We start from the raw sequence: 12917 nt of genomic DNA, 5'->3' as shown, positions 1-12917 counted from the left end.
TCTATGTTCCTGGCTCTTTTTCTCTCTTCCTCTCTATAAAACCAATTAAAATAATAACAGTAAACTCAAAAGAAAAGGATGTAGTAACCACTGATTTGAACTGGGTTACTAAATGACGATTATGACCGCTCTAAGTCCCAGGACACAACAACGTATTTATAGGCTTCAGGGACACCTACTGGGTCTAAAATCATGCCCCTACCACTTAAGACGTCATCATAGGCAAGTTACTTCAATCTCTGAACCCTTGTCAGAAAGTAGGGATGCCCCAGAAAGGAGCTGCAGGCAGGTGAGGGCCAATGAACGGCGGGTGTGCAGACAGCGGATGCTGCCGACCCCTGGGCGGAGCACCTCCTACCTCCCGGCAGCTGCGGCAGAGCACGCAGTTCCTCTGCACACAGTGCGGCGCGTGTCAGAGCATGCAGTTCCTCTGCACACAGTGCGGCGCGTGTCAGAGCATGCAGTTCCTCTGCACACAGTGCGGCGCGTGTCAGAGCATGCAGTTCCTCTGCACACAGTGCGGCGCGTGTCAGAGCATGCAGTTCCTCTGCACACAGTGCGGCGCGTGTCAGAGCATGCAGTTCCTCTGCACACAGTGCGGCGCGTGTCAGAGCATGCAGTTCCTCTGCACACAGTGCGGCGCGTGTCAGAGCATGCAGTTCCTCTGCACACAGTGCGGCGCGTGTCAGAGCATGCAGTTCCTCTGCACACAGTGCGGCGCGTGTCAGAGCATGCAGTTCCTCTGCACACAGTGCGGCGCGTGTCAGAGCACGCAGTTCCTCTGCACACAGTGCGGCGCGTGTCAGCTCTCCATGGTTAGCGAGCGTGCTCTCCTCTCACTGGGGAAGGTGTGGAATCTGAGTCCTAAGAATTAGGTAGTCAGAGCCCCGTGTCACCCCCGCCCCGAATTTCGTCCAAATCTTCCTCAACTAGAAGACAGTCATCACAGGAGGAGGCAGAGCAACCAAATCACAACCGAAGACAGGCCCCTGCTCTTCTGAAGCTCTCCGTCCCGCAAAGGCAGGCAGTGCAGGCGCAGGAACACCTGTTTCCACCTGTCCGCTCCCCTCGTAAGAAGCCACCACTCACAAAGGAGGCCGGACAAGAAAGTGTTCCATGTTCAGTTTCCTTTAATGACCCCCACCTCCCTGAAGGACAGGTGCAGGCAGCTAGGCGACAGCAAGAGGTGTTCACTTGAAGACCTTGCCCTGATTGAAGGCTTTGCCCACATGCTGGAAGGCCCCCTCCCAGCAAAAGTACTCTCGGACCAGCGTCCGGGTCTCCTCGCTGCCAGGATCCAGTTTCCGCCACGTGTATGACTCGTAGTCCACCTGCCAATCTGGACTCAGCTGAGGAGAAAGAGCCAGGTAAGAAGCATGTAGTCAGGTTATCAGACACTGTCTCGCATCTGTTACTTCCAGCGACAAATGTCATCAGATCCCAGGACTCCTGTTAACATGACAGCCCCATCCTATACACATTCCTTGAACGCTCCTGAACCCCATGAGTCCAGGAATCAAGGGACTCTCGTACCCGTGCCCCACACTAAAGGGACAGGCTCCTCCCCGCACTCTCCTCACCGGGAAGGCAAGCTCCTGGCCTCGGAAGACCCAGACTCCAGAAATTGAGCTGCTGTTGTTGGTTCCAAAGAGGATGACACTGGCAAAGGCATTCTTCCTCAGCTTGTCCAGTCGCTGGAACATTCCTGAGGAGCAAGGGAGAACCTTCAGCCTTCGAGGTCACTTTGCCTCGCCTCCCTTCCTCATTCCTGGCCCACCCTCTTCTCACCAGTGATGAGGTTGCAGCTCATGAAGGTCTGGGTGAGCTCCTCAGGGAAGCGGTACTCCGAGTACCACAGGGACCAGCCATCCTTATCGAAGTGCTCCCAAAAATACGGCACTGCCACTGACAGTGTGTCCTCATTGGAGTATTTGCGCTTGAATTCATCCAACACAAAGGTACTGAACAGGGAAAAATGCAAGGAGGTCAATGTGGAGACGGTCCTACTGAGGCAAAGGAAGGGTGCCAGGCCGACAGACATGAAGGGCGTTTTCACTTAAATGTCCCAGTTTCAAGGAAGAATCCATGTATCACCTTATGGAGGAGGGCAGAAGGACATGAACAGGGGCCTAGGGCACGCCCCTGGTTCCCATCCCCAGACCAAGTCTGCCTGGTCCGCCAGGGTGCAGCCCCAGGGGCTCTGTGGGAGACCCGCCCCAGGAAAGGCACAGCGAACGGCTGCCCCCTGGTGGAGACACAGGGTGAGGGCTCCTTTTCTTCCCTGGCTAGCCCCTTGCAGGGCTCTTTTCCATGAGTCACACTCAGTCAGCGACTCACCATTCTCTGTCCCATCACACAGGCCTCTTGGGGTTACACACACTATAATATGACAGCAGTGTCGGGCAGGGAGCCTTCTCGAAGCGCCTCCACCCCAAATCTCACACCGTCCTTTAGTCGCTGCCCAGAAACAAGGCCAGCTGCTGGTAAACCCTAGGCTCAGGTCATCTGTGCAGCAATCTGGCACACTGCGCCAGGAGTGCCAGCCCCTCCCCCCAAGGGGGGTCTGTTTTCTTTCTTTTCCAATTATAAAGAAAACATGCTGCCCAAAGAAAACCACCCACAAACCCAGCAAACAAGACAACCAGTATTTCTGTGTATTTCCCTCTGGTGATTTTTCCAAGGTGATACAGGTAGTTCTGTGCTTTATAAATTGTTTATTTAACACTGCGACATACTACTGAGAATTCTTTGCAAATGTTTTAATAGCTAGATAACCTTCTACTACACAAATGTGCCGTAAGTCTAATAAACCGCCTATCCGAATGAACATTTAGTTCAGGTTGGTTCAATTATTCATTAGTATTAATAATGCCATGAGTTATCATCTATCTCACTCATCCTTATAGTAAACCCTAGGGTGAGACCGTTACCTTCCTCCCTGCACAGAACAGATCAGGTGAAGTGAGGTGACCTGCCCAGAGAACCTGTCCTTTAACCCGAGGGCCCAGGTTCCTCCCTGACACCAGACTTCAGCGAGCTTTACCACCTTACCTCCCCACACACACATCTTTGTATGAACCGTTTTTATTACTCACAACCTTCCTCCTCCACCACCACTCCCTCAAGTAGCACAGGCTCCGAACAGCTCCTGAAATAAGTTAGCTAGGAGCCTTAAAAAAGGACCTGAATGGACTCTGGACAGGATTGCCTTGGTCTCTGAAGGCATTAACTCTGTGACATTAAAAATCCTGGGAGACTTGTGGTGGCGCAGTGGACAAAGCATCAGGCTGGGATGCTGAGGGCTGGCCGGGTCAAGTTGATGCTTCCCACACCTCACCAACCCCCTCAAATCAATCAATAAAATCTTTAAAAAATAAGTTTGTTTGTTTTTGGGGTTTTTTTGTGTTTTGTTTTGTTTTTTTTACAGGGACAGAGAGAGAGTCAGAGAGAGGGATAGACAGGGACGGACAGACAGACAGGAAGGGAAAGAGATGAGAAGCATCAATCATCAGTTTTTCGTTGCGACACCTTAGTTGTTCATTGATTGCTTTCTCATATGTGCCTTGACCGTGGGGCTGCAGCAGACGGAGAAACCCCTGCTGGAGCCAGCGACCTTGGGTCCAAGCTGGTGAGCTTTGCTCAAACCAGATGAGCCCGCGCTCAAGCTGGCGATCTGGGGGTCTCAAACCTGGGACCTCTGCATCCCAGTCTGACGCTCTATCCACTGCGCCACCGCCTGGTCAGGCAAGAAGTCATAATTTAACCCCCCAAAAAAATTCCTGAAGAAAATCATCTTGGCAACTCCACAGGGCACCACAGTAATGCAACAAATAGGTATTATGAACACTCTCAAAAGGCCTTAAGAAATGTAAAACTTATTAAATGTTTTAAGTTTACAGCCTGATTTTCTGCCCAGAGTACAGACCCACCATGTGAAAATCTGTAGCTAACAATAGTGTCGATATGACAACAGCACATGTAATTTGGGTTAGTACCAGTTCATTTATACACACCGAAAATCCTGGGTTTTTAACCCTGTTCAGCCCTTTCATAAAGGAGGCACAAATAAATCCTCCCTCCTCAGATTATGGCAATTTTAACCGATCCCATAAGCACAGCCACTAAAATTTAGTACTAGAAATAGAGAAAATGTGGTAAACACTCACTCATGACCTGCTCCTGTGCTAGGTTCAAAGTAAACCAGTCCAACAAGATGCACATCTTTAAAGAGCAGCTGTATCCGGGGCCCCGTGAGTCTGGCTGTTATGCCCACTGCCAGGGCATGCGCCTTCACACCCTCGTCCCGTCTCTCCGCACCCTCGTCCCATCTCTCCGCACCCTCGTCCTGTCTCTCCGCACCCTCGTCCCGTCTCTTCACACGGCCCCATCCGGTCTCTTCACACCCTCGTCCCGTCTCTTCACACGGCCCCATCCGGTCTCTTCACACGGCCTCGTCCCGTCTCTTCACACCCTTCGTCTCGTCTCTTCAATCTCTTCACGCGGCCTCGTCCCGTCTCTTCACACCCTTCGTCCCGTCTCTCCACACTGCTTTTATCCTGTCTCAAAACCACAGCAAGCCCTGGCCGGGTAGCTCAGTTGGCCGTCAGGGTATCATCCCCACACACCAATGCTGAGGGTTTGATCCCCAGTTATAGCGTCTACGGCCACACCACCCTGATTTTAAATGCTTTAAAAAATGACTTGAGGCAGTGACCAAAGAGAGATTTGATTGTAGAGCGTGGAGGAGAAGCTGTTCAGCTACAAGACTGTGCCGGAGCTGGAGCTAGCCCCAGCTAGGCCTGCCGCCCTCAGCCCCTCCGAGGCTGTGGGGTCAACCCCCCCCCCCAGGCCTGCTGATCTGTGCTGGTTCCTGCCCGGAGCAAACATGCGAAGCATCTTCCCTTGTCTGGGGTGGGTGACCCGCATCCTGTCCTACAACAACCCTGCGTCCTACACCCAAGGGCATGGAGATCTCCATCACCAGCAGCAAGAAGCTTCTGGTACATAACATCCCTTAATCAACTCTAATGATGGACTCAATCTCTTTCCAAGGTCTCTCAGCCCCATGCAATTTTACAAGACAGAGAACTGGCAAAGCACTGAGTGCCCTACTTTTTTCCACACCAAAATCTCTTTTACCGTATTTTTTCCAAGAACGCCTACATTTACTGAAAAGAGGATACAGACAAGCACCCCCCCACTCCCCTCTGAGGGGTCTAACTCCCCCACTTTGGAAAGCGAACCAGACAGGCAGTGAAACCAGCCATGGTTATTATCTTTTCTCTTTTCTTTTTTTCTTTTGAGAGGCAGGGAGAGAGACAGGGACATGAAGTTGCTCCTCTGTGTGCCCTGAGCAAGGCATCCAACCGGTAACAGCCTCCAGGAGGGCGCTACAACTGACCGAGCTATCTGGCCCCGGAAGCATTCATTTGTCGTTCCACTCAATCACACACTCATTGGCCACTTCCCCTGTGCGCCCCGACTGGGGATCAAACCTGCAACCTTGTTGCTTTGGGACGACGCTAACTGACTGAGCTACCAGCCAGGGCACATCATCCTTTCTTGGTGAGCAGTATTTATGGTCCTATTCACCAAAACAGCAAGAAAGACAATGCAGTGACACTGACGTGGCGTCGCTGACTCAGCCAAGCCGGCCTGGCAGGGCTGACAGGGGCCTTCCCACCACACCTCTCCCTGTACTGGCTCTGAGTGGTCCCGAGGCCGGGGTGCTTCCACGCTGGGCTGTGCCTGTCTGCCTTCCCCCATACTGGAAACATACCTTCTACATACTTTCAAAACTCACCCAATTCTTAAGTCGACTTATTCACAACTAAAATATACACTTACTGCCTGACCAGGCGGTGGCGCAGTGGACAGAGCCTCGGACTGGGATGCAGAGGACCCAGGTTCGAGACCCCGAGGTCGCCAGCTTGAGCATGGGTTCATCTGGTTTGAGGAAAAAAAAAAAGCCCACCAGCTTGAACCCAAGGTCGCTGGCTCCAGCAAGGGGTTACTCAGTCTGCTGAAGGCCCGCGGTCAAGGCACATATGAGAAAGCAATCAATGAACAACTAAGGTGTTGTAACGAAAAACTGATGATTGATGCTTCTCATCTCTCTCCGTTCCTGTCTGTCTGTCTGTCCCTGTCTATCCCTCTCTCTCACACTCTGTCTCTGTAAAAAAAAAAATTTTTTTTAATTAAAAAAATAAAATATATACTTACTTTTGTACGGACGACCTATAATTCTGGACCCCCTCCCCCCACCTCCCAATACCCTTACCTCTTGGGTAGGTGAGCAAAGGGGTCCTTGGCCTTGGGCTCGGCAGCCAGCGCCTGCTCACATTCGTCCATCTCCTCCTCGGGAGCAGGAGCAGCGGCCTTTTTCTCCTCTTTCCGCTCGGCCTGGGGTTTCTGCTTTTCCTCCCGAGATCCCTTCTCCTTCCGTGGGGTGTCCTTTTTAGACTGGCTCTCTGCAAACTTTTTAGCTGCCACAGAGAAAAGGAGGCAAGTCAGTGCTCTGCCCTGTCCACTCCCCTCTGAAACCAGGAGCAAGCAGGGCGCTGGTGGGCATGGAGGACAAGTGCTGGGTGGGGCGGCTACCGGCCAGCTCCACACTGCCACCAGGCTCCACACTGCCACTGGGTCACTGGGTGGCCCTGAGCAAGAGCACGGCCCTCGGTCACAGACACACGTGCATCTGCGTTAACCCAAATGAGTATGTGTATAAAACAAGGCTCAAAAATCTTAGTTATCCCACTGGGTGCCCTCCACTCCATGGGCCCACATCACTCGTAGGCTCGATGGGAAAGCCAGAGCGGAGACTGAGCGAACCAGCCCCCCTCCCTCAGCAGCACAGTCCCCGACTTCTCAGACTCACCGTCAAACTGGGCCATCTTCTCACAGAGCTTCACCTCCCCCAGGACGGCGCGGAACTGGGGCTGGTTGATGCAGGTGAGGAACCAGCGGGTGGTATTGGGGAAGGCCTGGCGGAAGGAGGGCTCCAGGACCTGCCGGACGGATGGAAGGCGGCAACAGTCAGCGGCGGGGAGGTCTTCCAGTCTCAATCAGCCAGAGACTGAGACATCCTTGCTTCTCTCTCTGCCCCGCACCCCATCTTACCCTCCTTCCCACCGCCTTCCTGATCTCTTTTTGGCGGCCCAGTCCTATTTAAAGAATGCTTGCTTGGTCTCCACCCTCCATTTATCAAGACTATTTGAAAGAACAACACTTTCATGTTTATAACTATTTTTACAATATATGTGTAATTAGCACATTACAATTAAATTTATATATATAAAAACATTTATACTTATATAATATTATTCCTCCTACAAAGCCATTTCACACAGTTTCTAATCTTTTAAACTTGCTTATTAACATTAGAGAGAGAGGAACAAGGACAGACAGACAGGAACACTGACCTGTTCCTTTATGTGCCCTGATCACGGATTGAACTGGCAACCTCTGCAACACGGGACCATGCTCTAACTGAGCTATCCAACCAGGGATCTAATCTTTTAAATTTAACACGTCCTACCACTTTTTAAAAAGGTTGGGATCGCCTGACCAGGCGGTGGCACAATGGAAGAGTGTCAGACTGGGATGTGGAGGACCCAGTTTCGAGACCCCGAGGTCGCCAGCTTCAGCGTGGGCTCATCTGGTTTGAGCAAAAAGCTCACCAGCTTGAACCCAAGGTCCCTGGCTCCAGTAAGGGGTTACTCAGTCTGCTGAAGGCCCACGGTCAAGGCACATATGAGAAAGCAATCAGTGAGCAACTAAGGTGTTGCAACGAAAAACTGATGATTGATGCTTCTCATCTCTCTTCATTCCTGTCTGTCCCTCTCTCTGACTCTCTCTCTGTCCTTGTGGAAAAAAAAAAAAAAAAAAAGGTTGGGATCACCTGACTGGTGGTGACGCAGTAGACAGAGCATTGAGCTGGAATGCTGAGGACAACAGTTCAAAACCCTGGGCTTGCCTGGTCAAGGCACATACAGGAAGCAACTACTACAAGTTGATGCTTCCTACTTGTCCCCCCTTTCCCTCTTTCTCTCTCTCTCTCTCTCTCTCTCTCTCTCCATATATCAATAAGTAAAAAACTTTAAAAACAAGAAGCAATCAATGAACAACTAAAGTGCCACAACTACAAGCTGGTTGACGCTTCTCATCTCTCCCTTCCTGTCTCAGGAAAAAAAAAAAAAGTTGGGATCAACAGAGGGCTATCAATTACTCATTTTGTCACAGAATAAGTAAAAAAATACGCAACAGCATAAAAGTTATTTCAGAATATCAAACAGTCCTTTAACACATCTTCATGAAAAACTCATTTACCATTTTTTAGTTTGCCAAGATCACAGGGAAATAACCTTACTGGGGAGGCAGACAGCAGTCAGCTCTGCAGTGCTGGTTCTGCCGTGGCTGATTCCAATTCTGCCCCACGACAGCCCAGCTGCAGACCCTCAGACCCGTGACATTTTCCCTCCCCCATACTGCAGGCAGGACTCACTAGGTGAGCCCTGTAAGGCCACTGGCGCGGGTCCGGCACAAGTGGGGCTCTTTCCCTTGTTAGTATCATACTACTACGCGGGGCCAGCAGCAGTCCAAGAGCTGCTAGTTAGGAACCAGCAGCATTTCATCTTCTTTGATCCAATAAGCTCAAGTGATTATCAGTACTCCGGTTTTATAGTTTACAGAGAAGAAAAACAGGACCAAAGGGATTAACTCATACCCCCTACCTCTCTCCGTACAATTAGTAAGTAATGAGGCCAAGAACGGAACCTAGCTCTGTCCCGGAAAGATCTCAATGCTGAAGCTACCACCCCTACCTGCTGTCTTCACAACTAAGTATCTCTAGGCTTCACAAGTATCTCAGCTGCCGAACAGAAACTAAGGGCAACAGAGTATTACCAAACCTCTGAGAAGGAAGGAGAGCAGGCAGGGTACCCAATCCTGGGATGCCTACAGACCACTCAGATGCCCTGACAGCCATGTCCTCCAATCAGGATAGAGAGCAACCTGGAAAGCTTGTCACTTGGGCTCCAATCCCACCCACCCTCCACCAACCTGATTCTTTACAAACTTACCTGTTTATAGAGCCACAACAGGGTGCAGACAACTGTGATGTCAGCCAGGGTCACACGCTCACCCACCAGAAAAGTCCTCGTCTTCAAGTGAGCATCCAGCAGCCCCAGGATTCGCCTGACCTCCTCCTTAGCATTCTCTGTGGCCTATTGATTTAAAGTGATCAAACGTATCAGCAACCACCGGTCACTTTCTCTCACTCCCAAAAATGGAACTAAGGTCGCCATTTCACTCACTGAGTCCAGGCTCATCCCTACTCTCAATGGAATCAGATTTTAGGAGCATTCCAAATGTATCACAAATGAAGTTCTCAGTGTTAAAATTTCTTCACGGTGCAGTCCGGCTTCATTTTCCACTGTACTGATCATACCCATGTGTACGCCTTTGTATCTTAGAGGGAACCTTGGCAGTCACCTGGTCTAACCGCTCCCCTACCACCTGGTGTAACCTTCCTACAGCAGAAACCTCTCCTCTGACCGCTCGTGACAGACACCACGTCCACGGGGTCTGACAAGGAACTCAGATACAACAAAACAGCCCAGTGCTCCAAACTTACAGTCCAAAGATTAGGTCCTGTTACCCACATATTCTTTTTTTTATTTTAATTTATTGTGTTTACACAGATTCTAGTGTTGAACCCACATATTCTTGGTGTTCCCTTTCCTCAGCCTATTTTCGTACTGCCGACACTCGGAAGCTAATATAACCCCTGCCTTTGGCCTCTCCCCAAGTTGCACGGCTTACCTGCTTGTTGTAGTGCATGATGCCCAAGGTGGGGAACACCCAGGTACTGGCTGGGGGCACGATGTCGCTGTCAGCAAAGCTCACCCACTGGACCACCTGGGCGGCTGCCCCTGGACTGCTTCCCCTCAGCTCCTCATTGCCCACTGCAGGGGCAGACACAAAGGTCAGAACCTTGCGGTCACGCCAACACCAATGCAGTCCCTGGAAAGTCCCCTCCTTGTCCACTCCAGCTCCCCCTCATCCTCTCCTACACCCCTCACGTCCAGACCCTCCCGCTCCCACTGAAAATTACGGTAGTAGGCGATGGCATTGCTCTCGAACACACAGAACCCGTCATCGCCTTCAAATGCTGGAACCTGGGAACGAAGCAAAGATGAATAAAATACACAGTCATTTCTCAATAGCCAATCCCAGGAACTGAATGTTTTGGATAAAACTGTTTAAATCAGGCCAACAACCTTTGCTAACCAAACTCTTGGTATTAATCTAAAACTCAGGAACCAAAAATATTTGAATTTGGTATCCCTTATAATTTGAACGCAGAGAAGGAACCCAAAACGATTTAGATATTATCAGCTATTTTGATAAAAAGCCCTCAATAAAATTAAGCAGAAGACCAGAGGGCAAGTCTTATATCCATGACCTCAATATTCAATTATTTTGGGCTCTACACACTGCAGTTGACCTCTTCCCCTCTTAAGATGAGTATTTACCTATCTCTGTAAGCCTCTAGGAGAAACAACCCTACTCATAGCAAAGACTCAACAGTCAAAATTCATTCCCTCTCCCACAAACACAAGTAAGCCTGGAAACTTGATTCAATGTCACTGAATAGCTCTTTACTATTTTTTAAATCTTTTTTTATTTCTTACAGCTGACTTTAATATTTTTAAATATTTTTATCTTCTCTTAAAAGTTTTACATACTGATTTTAGACAGAGAGAAAGGGGAACAGAAATATAAACATCAATCTGTTCCTGTATTTTGCCCTAATCAGGGATCAAACCAGCAACCTCTGCGCACTGAGGCAACTGGCCAGGGCCATTGGTTTTTTCTTGTATGTACCCTGACCAGGGATCGAACCCACAACCTTGCATATCAGGACGATGCTCTAATCAACTAAGCTACCCTGCCAGGGCTGACTCTATTTTTTTTTAAATTATTTTTATTTATTCATTTTAGAGAAAAGAGAGAGAGAGAGAGAGAGAGAAGGGAGGGAGGAGCAGGAAGCATCAACTCCCATATGTGCCTTGATCGGGCAAACCCAGTTTTGAACCAGCGACCTCAGCATTCCAGGTCGACGCTTGATCCACTGCACCACCACAGGCCAGGCGATTCTATTATTTTTAACTACACAGGAATCCGTAATTATCTCAAAATAACCACTTTTTTAATTACTAAAATGTTAAAAATAAAAGAAAGGTGGAGAGCTCTTTCAACGTGGAGGCCATCTTCGCCTGACTTGTGGTGGTGACTGAACGTCCGTCCACCTGTAATGCTGAGGTTGCTGATTTGAAAATCCTCGCTAGCCCAGTCAAGGCACTCCTACCAGCTGATGCTTCCTGCTCCTCCCCTCCCTTTCCCTCTCTCAAATCAATCAATAAAATCTATAAATACATAACACACACACACACACACACACACACACACACACACACGGAGGCCATTTTCGAAGTGACAGAATCCTACCGTCAATTGGGTTCTCAGGATCAAAGACTCTTTTCTACTTTCCTACTCACCTTGCCGGCAGGAAATTTGCGGAGAAATTCAGGGGTGCGGTTGGTTTGGCCAAAGTGGAAATGGGGTGGTGCGGAGAGTACGCGGACCTGAGTCCCACTGTACTGGGCAGCAATGAGGGCCTTGAAGGCCCTCCAATTTTCAGGATATGTGTACAGGGTCTGTGTAAGAAAGAGGGTAGAGCATATTAGTATGAGTAGAGAGGTCCCAGTCCTAAATGTCACCTCCCAGAATGACTTCACTGAAAACCCCCAATCTGTTCAACAGCTCCTACTCTGGTTGATGATCCAAGGTCTGCAGTTATCTGCCATATGTAATCAGAGTCCTCCGAAACACCAAAGACAGATATACACACCAACTGCTAAATAAAGCTCGCTGACAGATTTGACCTTTCCTAAGGACATCTTCAGAAACATTCTCTTCCCCTTAAATGTATCTCCATGAAATCCAGAACTTCAAGCTCCCTCAGACTCCATCTGTGGACAAACATACACCCCTCCCTTCCCAGAGCCGTTTCATTCATTGATGGGTTACCATGCCGGCTACTTCATTACTCTACTGCTGAGCCGCTCACCACTTCAAAAGCATCACCCTTCTATCTGAGACACACACACCTACCTACCGAGAGACTTCCAAGTCTCACTCAGAACGGTATCTTCTCTTCCTAATCAACTAGGTCTCCCTTTAAAAGAACCTCTTTACTTGTCCCTCATACCATCCCTCCGATCCTGTCCCGCAGTGAGTTCCATGGTGTTGCCTTCTCGCCTTCTATTGCCCTGGCCAGCGGTGTCCAATGGTCTGACTCCACCGTCGGGATTTTCTCGTTCCCAACCTTCCCGATGGACGATCCTTAACCGTGACCAACTGTATATGTCCACAAAGATCCTCCGCTTCGCCTTATCCCTACTCTTGCCCCCAAAACGGTCGCAAAAGTTCTGTCAACCTGTCTAGAGGCCCCGTCTCGAGGCGACAGTAAACCCGAACCCCATTCTCAGGGCCGAGACGCCCAGGATCCGGCATCTTTTTTCTCCACTAACCAGACCATTCCACCTCTTTGGCCCCGACAGTCCCAGCATCAGTTCCTCTGCGGGGCCTGGAAGCCTTGCTCTCCAATAGTACAATCTCTAGGCTCTGGAGCAGTTCCCCACTCGGCCCCAGAACTCCCCTGACGCCCGTTGGTCCCATGTGGGAAGAGGATGGCGTCGGATAGGGTGAGTTGGACGTCCAGAGCCGGCAAACTTACCCCAGCCGCCATGGTGATTCCGCAGAGAAAGGGGGTGGGGCTCTCAGTGCTGCCGCAAAGTAAGCCGCCTGGGAGAGAAACGGGGTGGGGGGTGGGGGAGAGCCGTGGAGAAACA

General features: G+C 50.1%; 1 protein-coding gene and 1 pseudogene across 1 annotated transcript; both read right to left on the bottom strand.

The window, feature by feature from the left end:
• Positions 1-1112: 1112 nt before the first annotated feature.
• Positions 1113-12899, bottom strand: EEF1G (eukaryotic translation elongation factor 1 gamma). The gene is made up of 10 exons (XM_066360534.1): positions 12803-12899; positions 11562-11720; positions 10115-10178; positions 9823-9965; positions 9081-9224; positions 6878-7007; positions 6281-6485; positions 1789-1961; positions 1581-1705; positions 1113-1349 (listed from the first exon to the last, which is right to left on the bottom strand). The coding sequence occupies exons 1-10, from the start codon at positions 12812-12814 to the stop codon at positions 1191-1193; spliced, it is 1314 nt and encodes a 437-aa protein (XP_066216631.1). The 5' UTR covers positions 12815-12899; the 3' UTR covers positions 1113-1190.
• Positions 4030-4159, bottom strand: LOC136389891 (small nucleolar RNA SNORA29; annotated as a pseudogene).
• Positions 12900-12917: the final 18 nt, after the last annotated feature.

The sequence above is a fragment of the Saccopteryx leptura genome, chromosome 1, assembly GCF_036850995.1.
Source record: "Saccopteryx leptura isolate mSacLep1 chromosome 1, mSacLep1_pri_phased_curated, whole genome shotgun sequence".
NCBI lineage: Eukaryota > Metazoa > Chordata > Mammalia > Chiroptera > Emballonuridae > Saccopteryx > Saccopteryx leptura.
The sequence above is the reverse complement of the archived record's forward strand: the minus strand, read 5'-3'. Positions and strand labels throughout refer to the sequence as shown.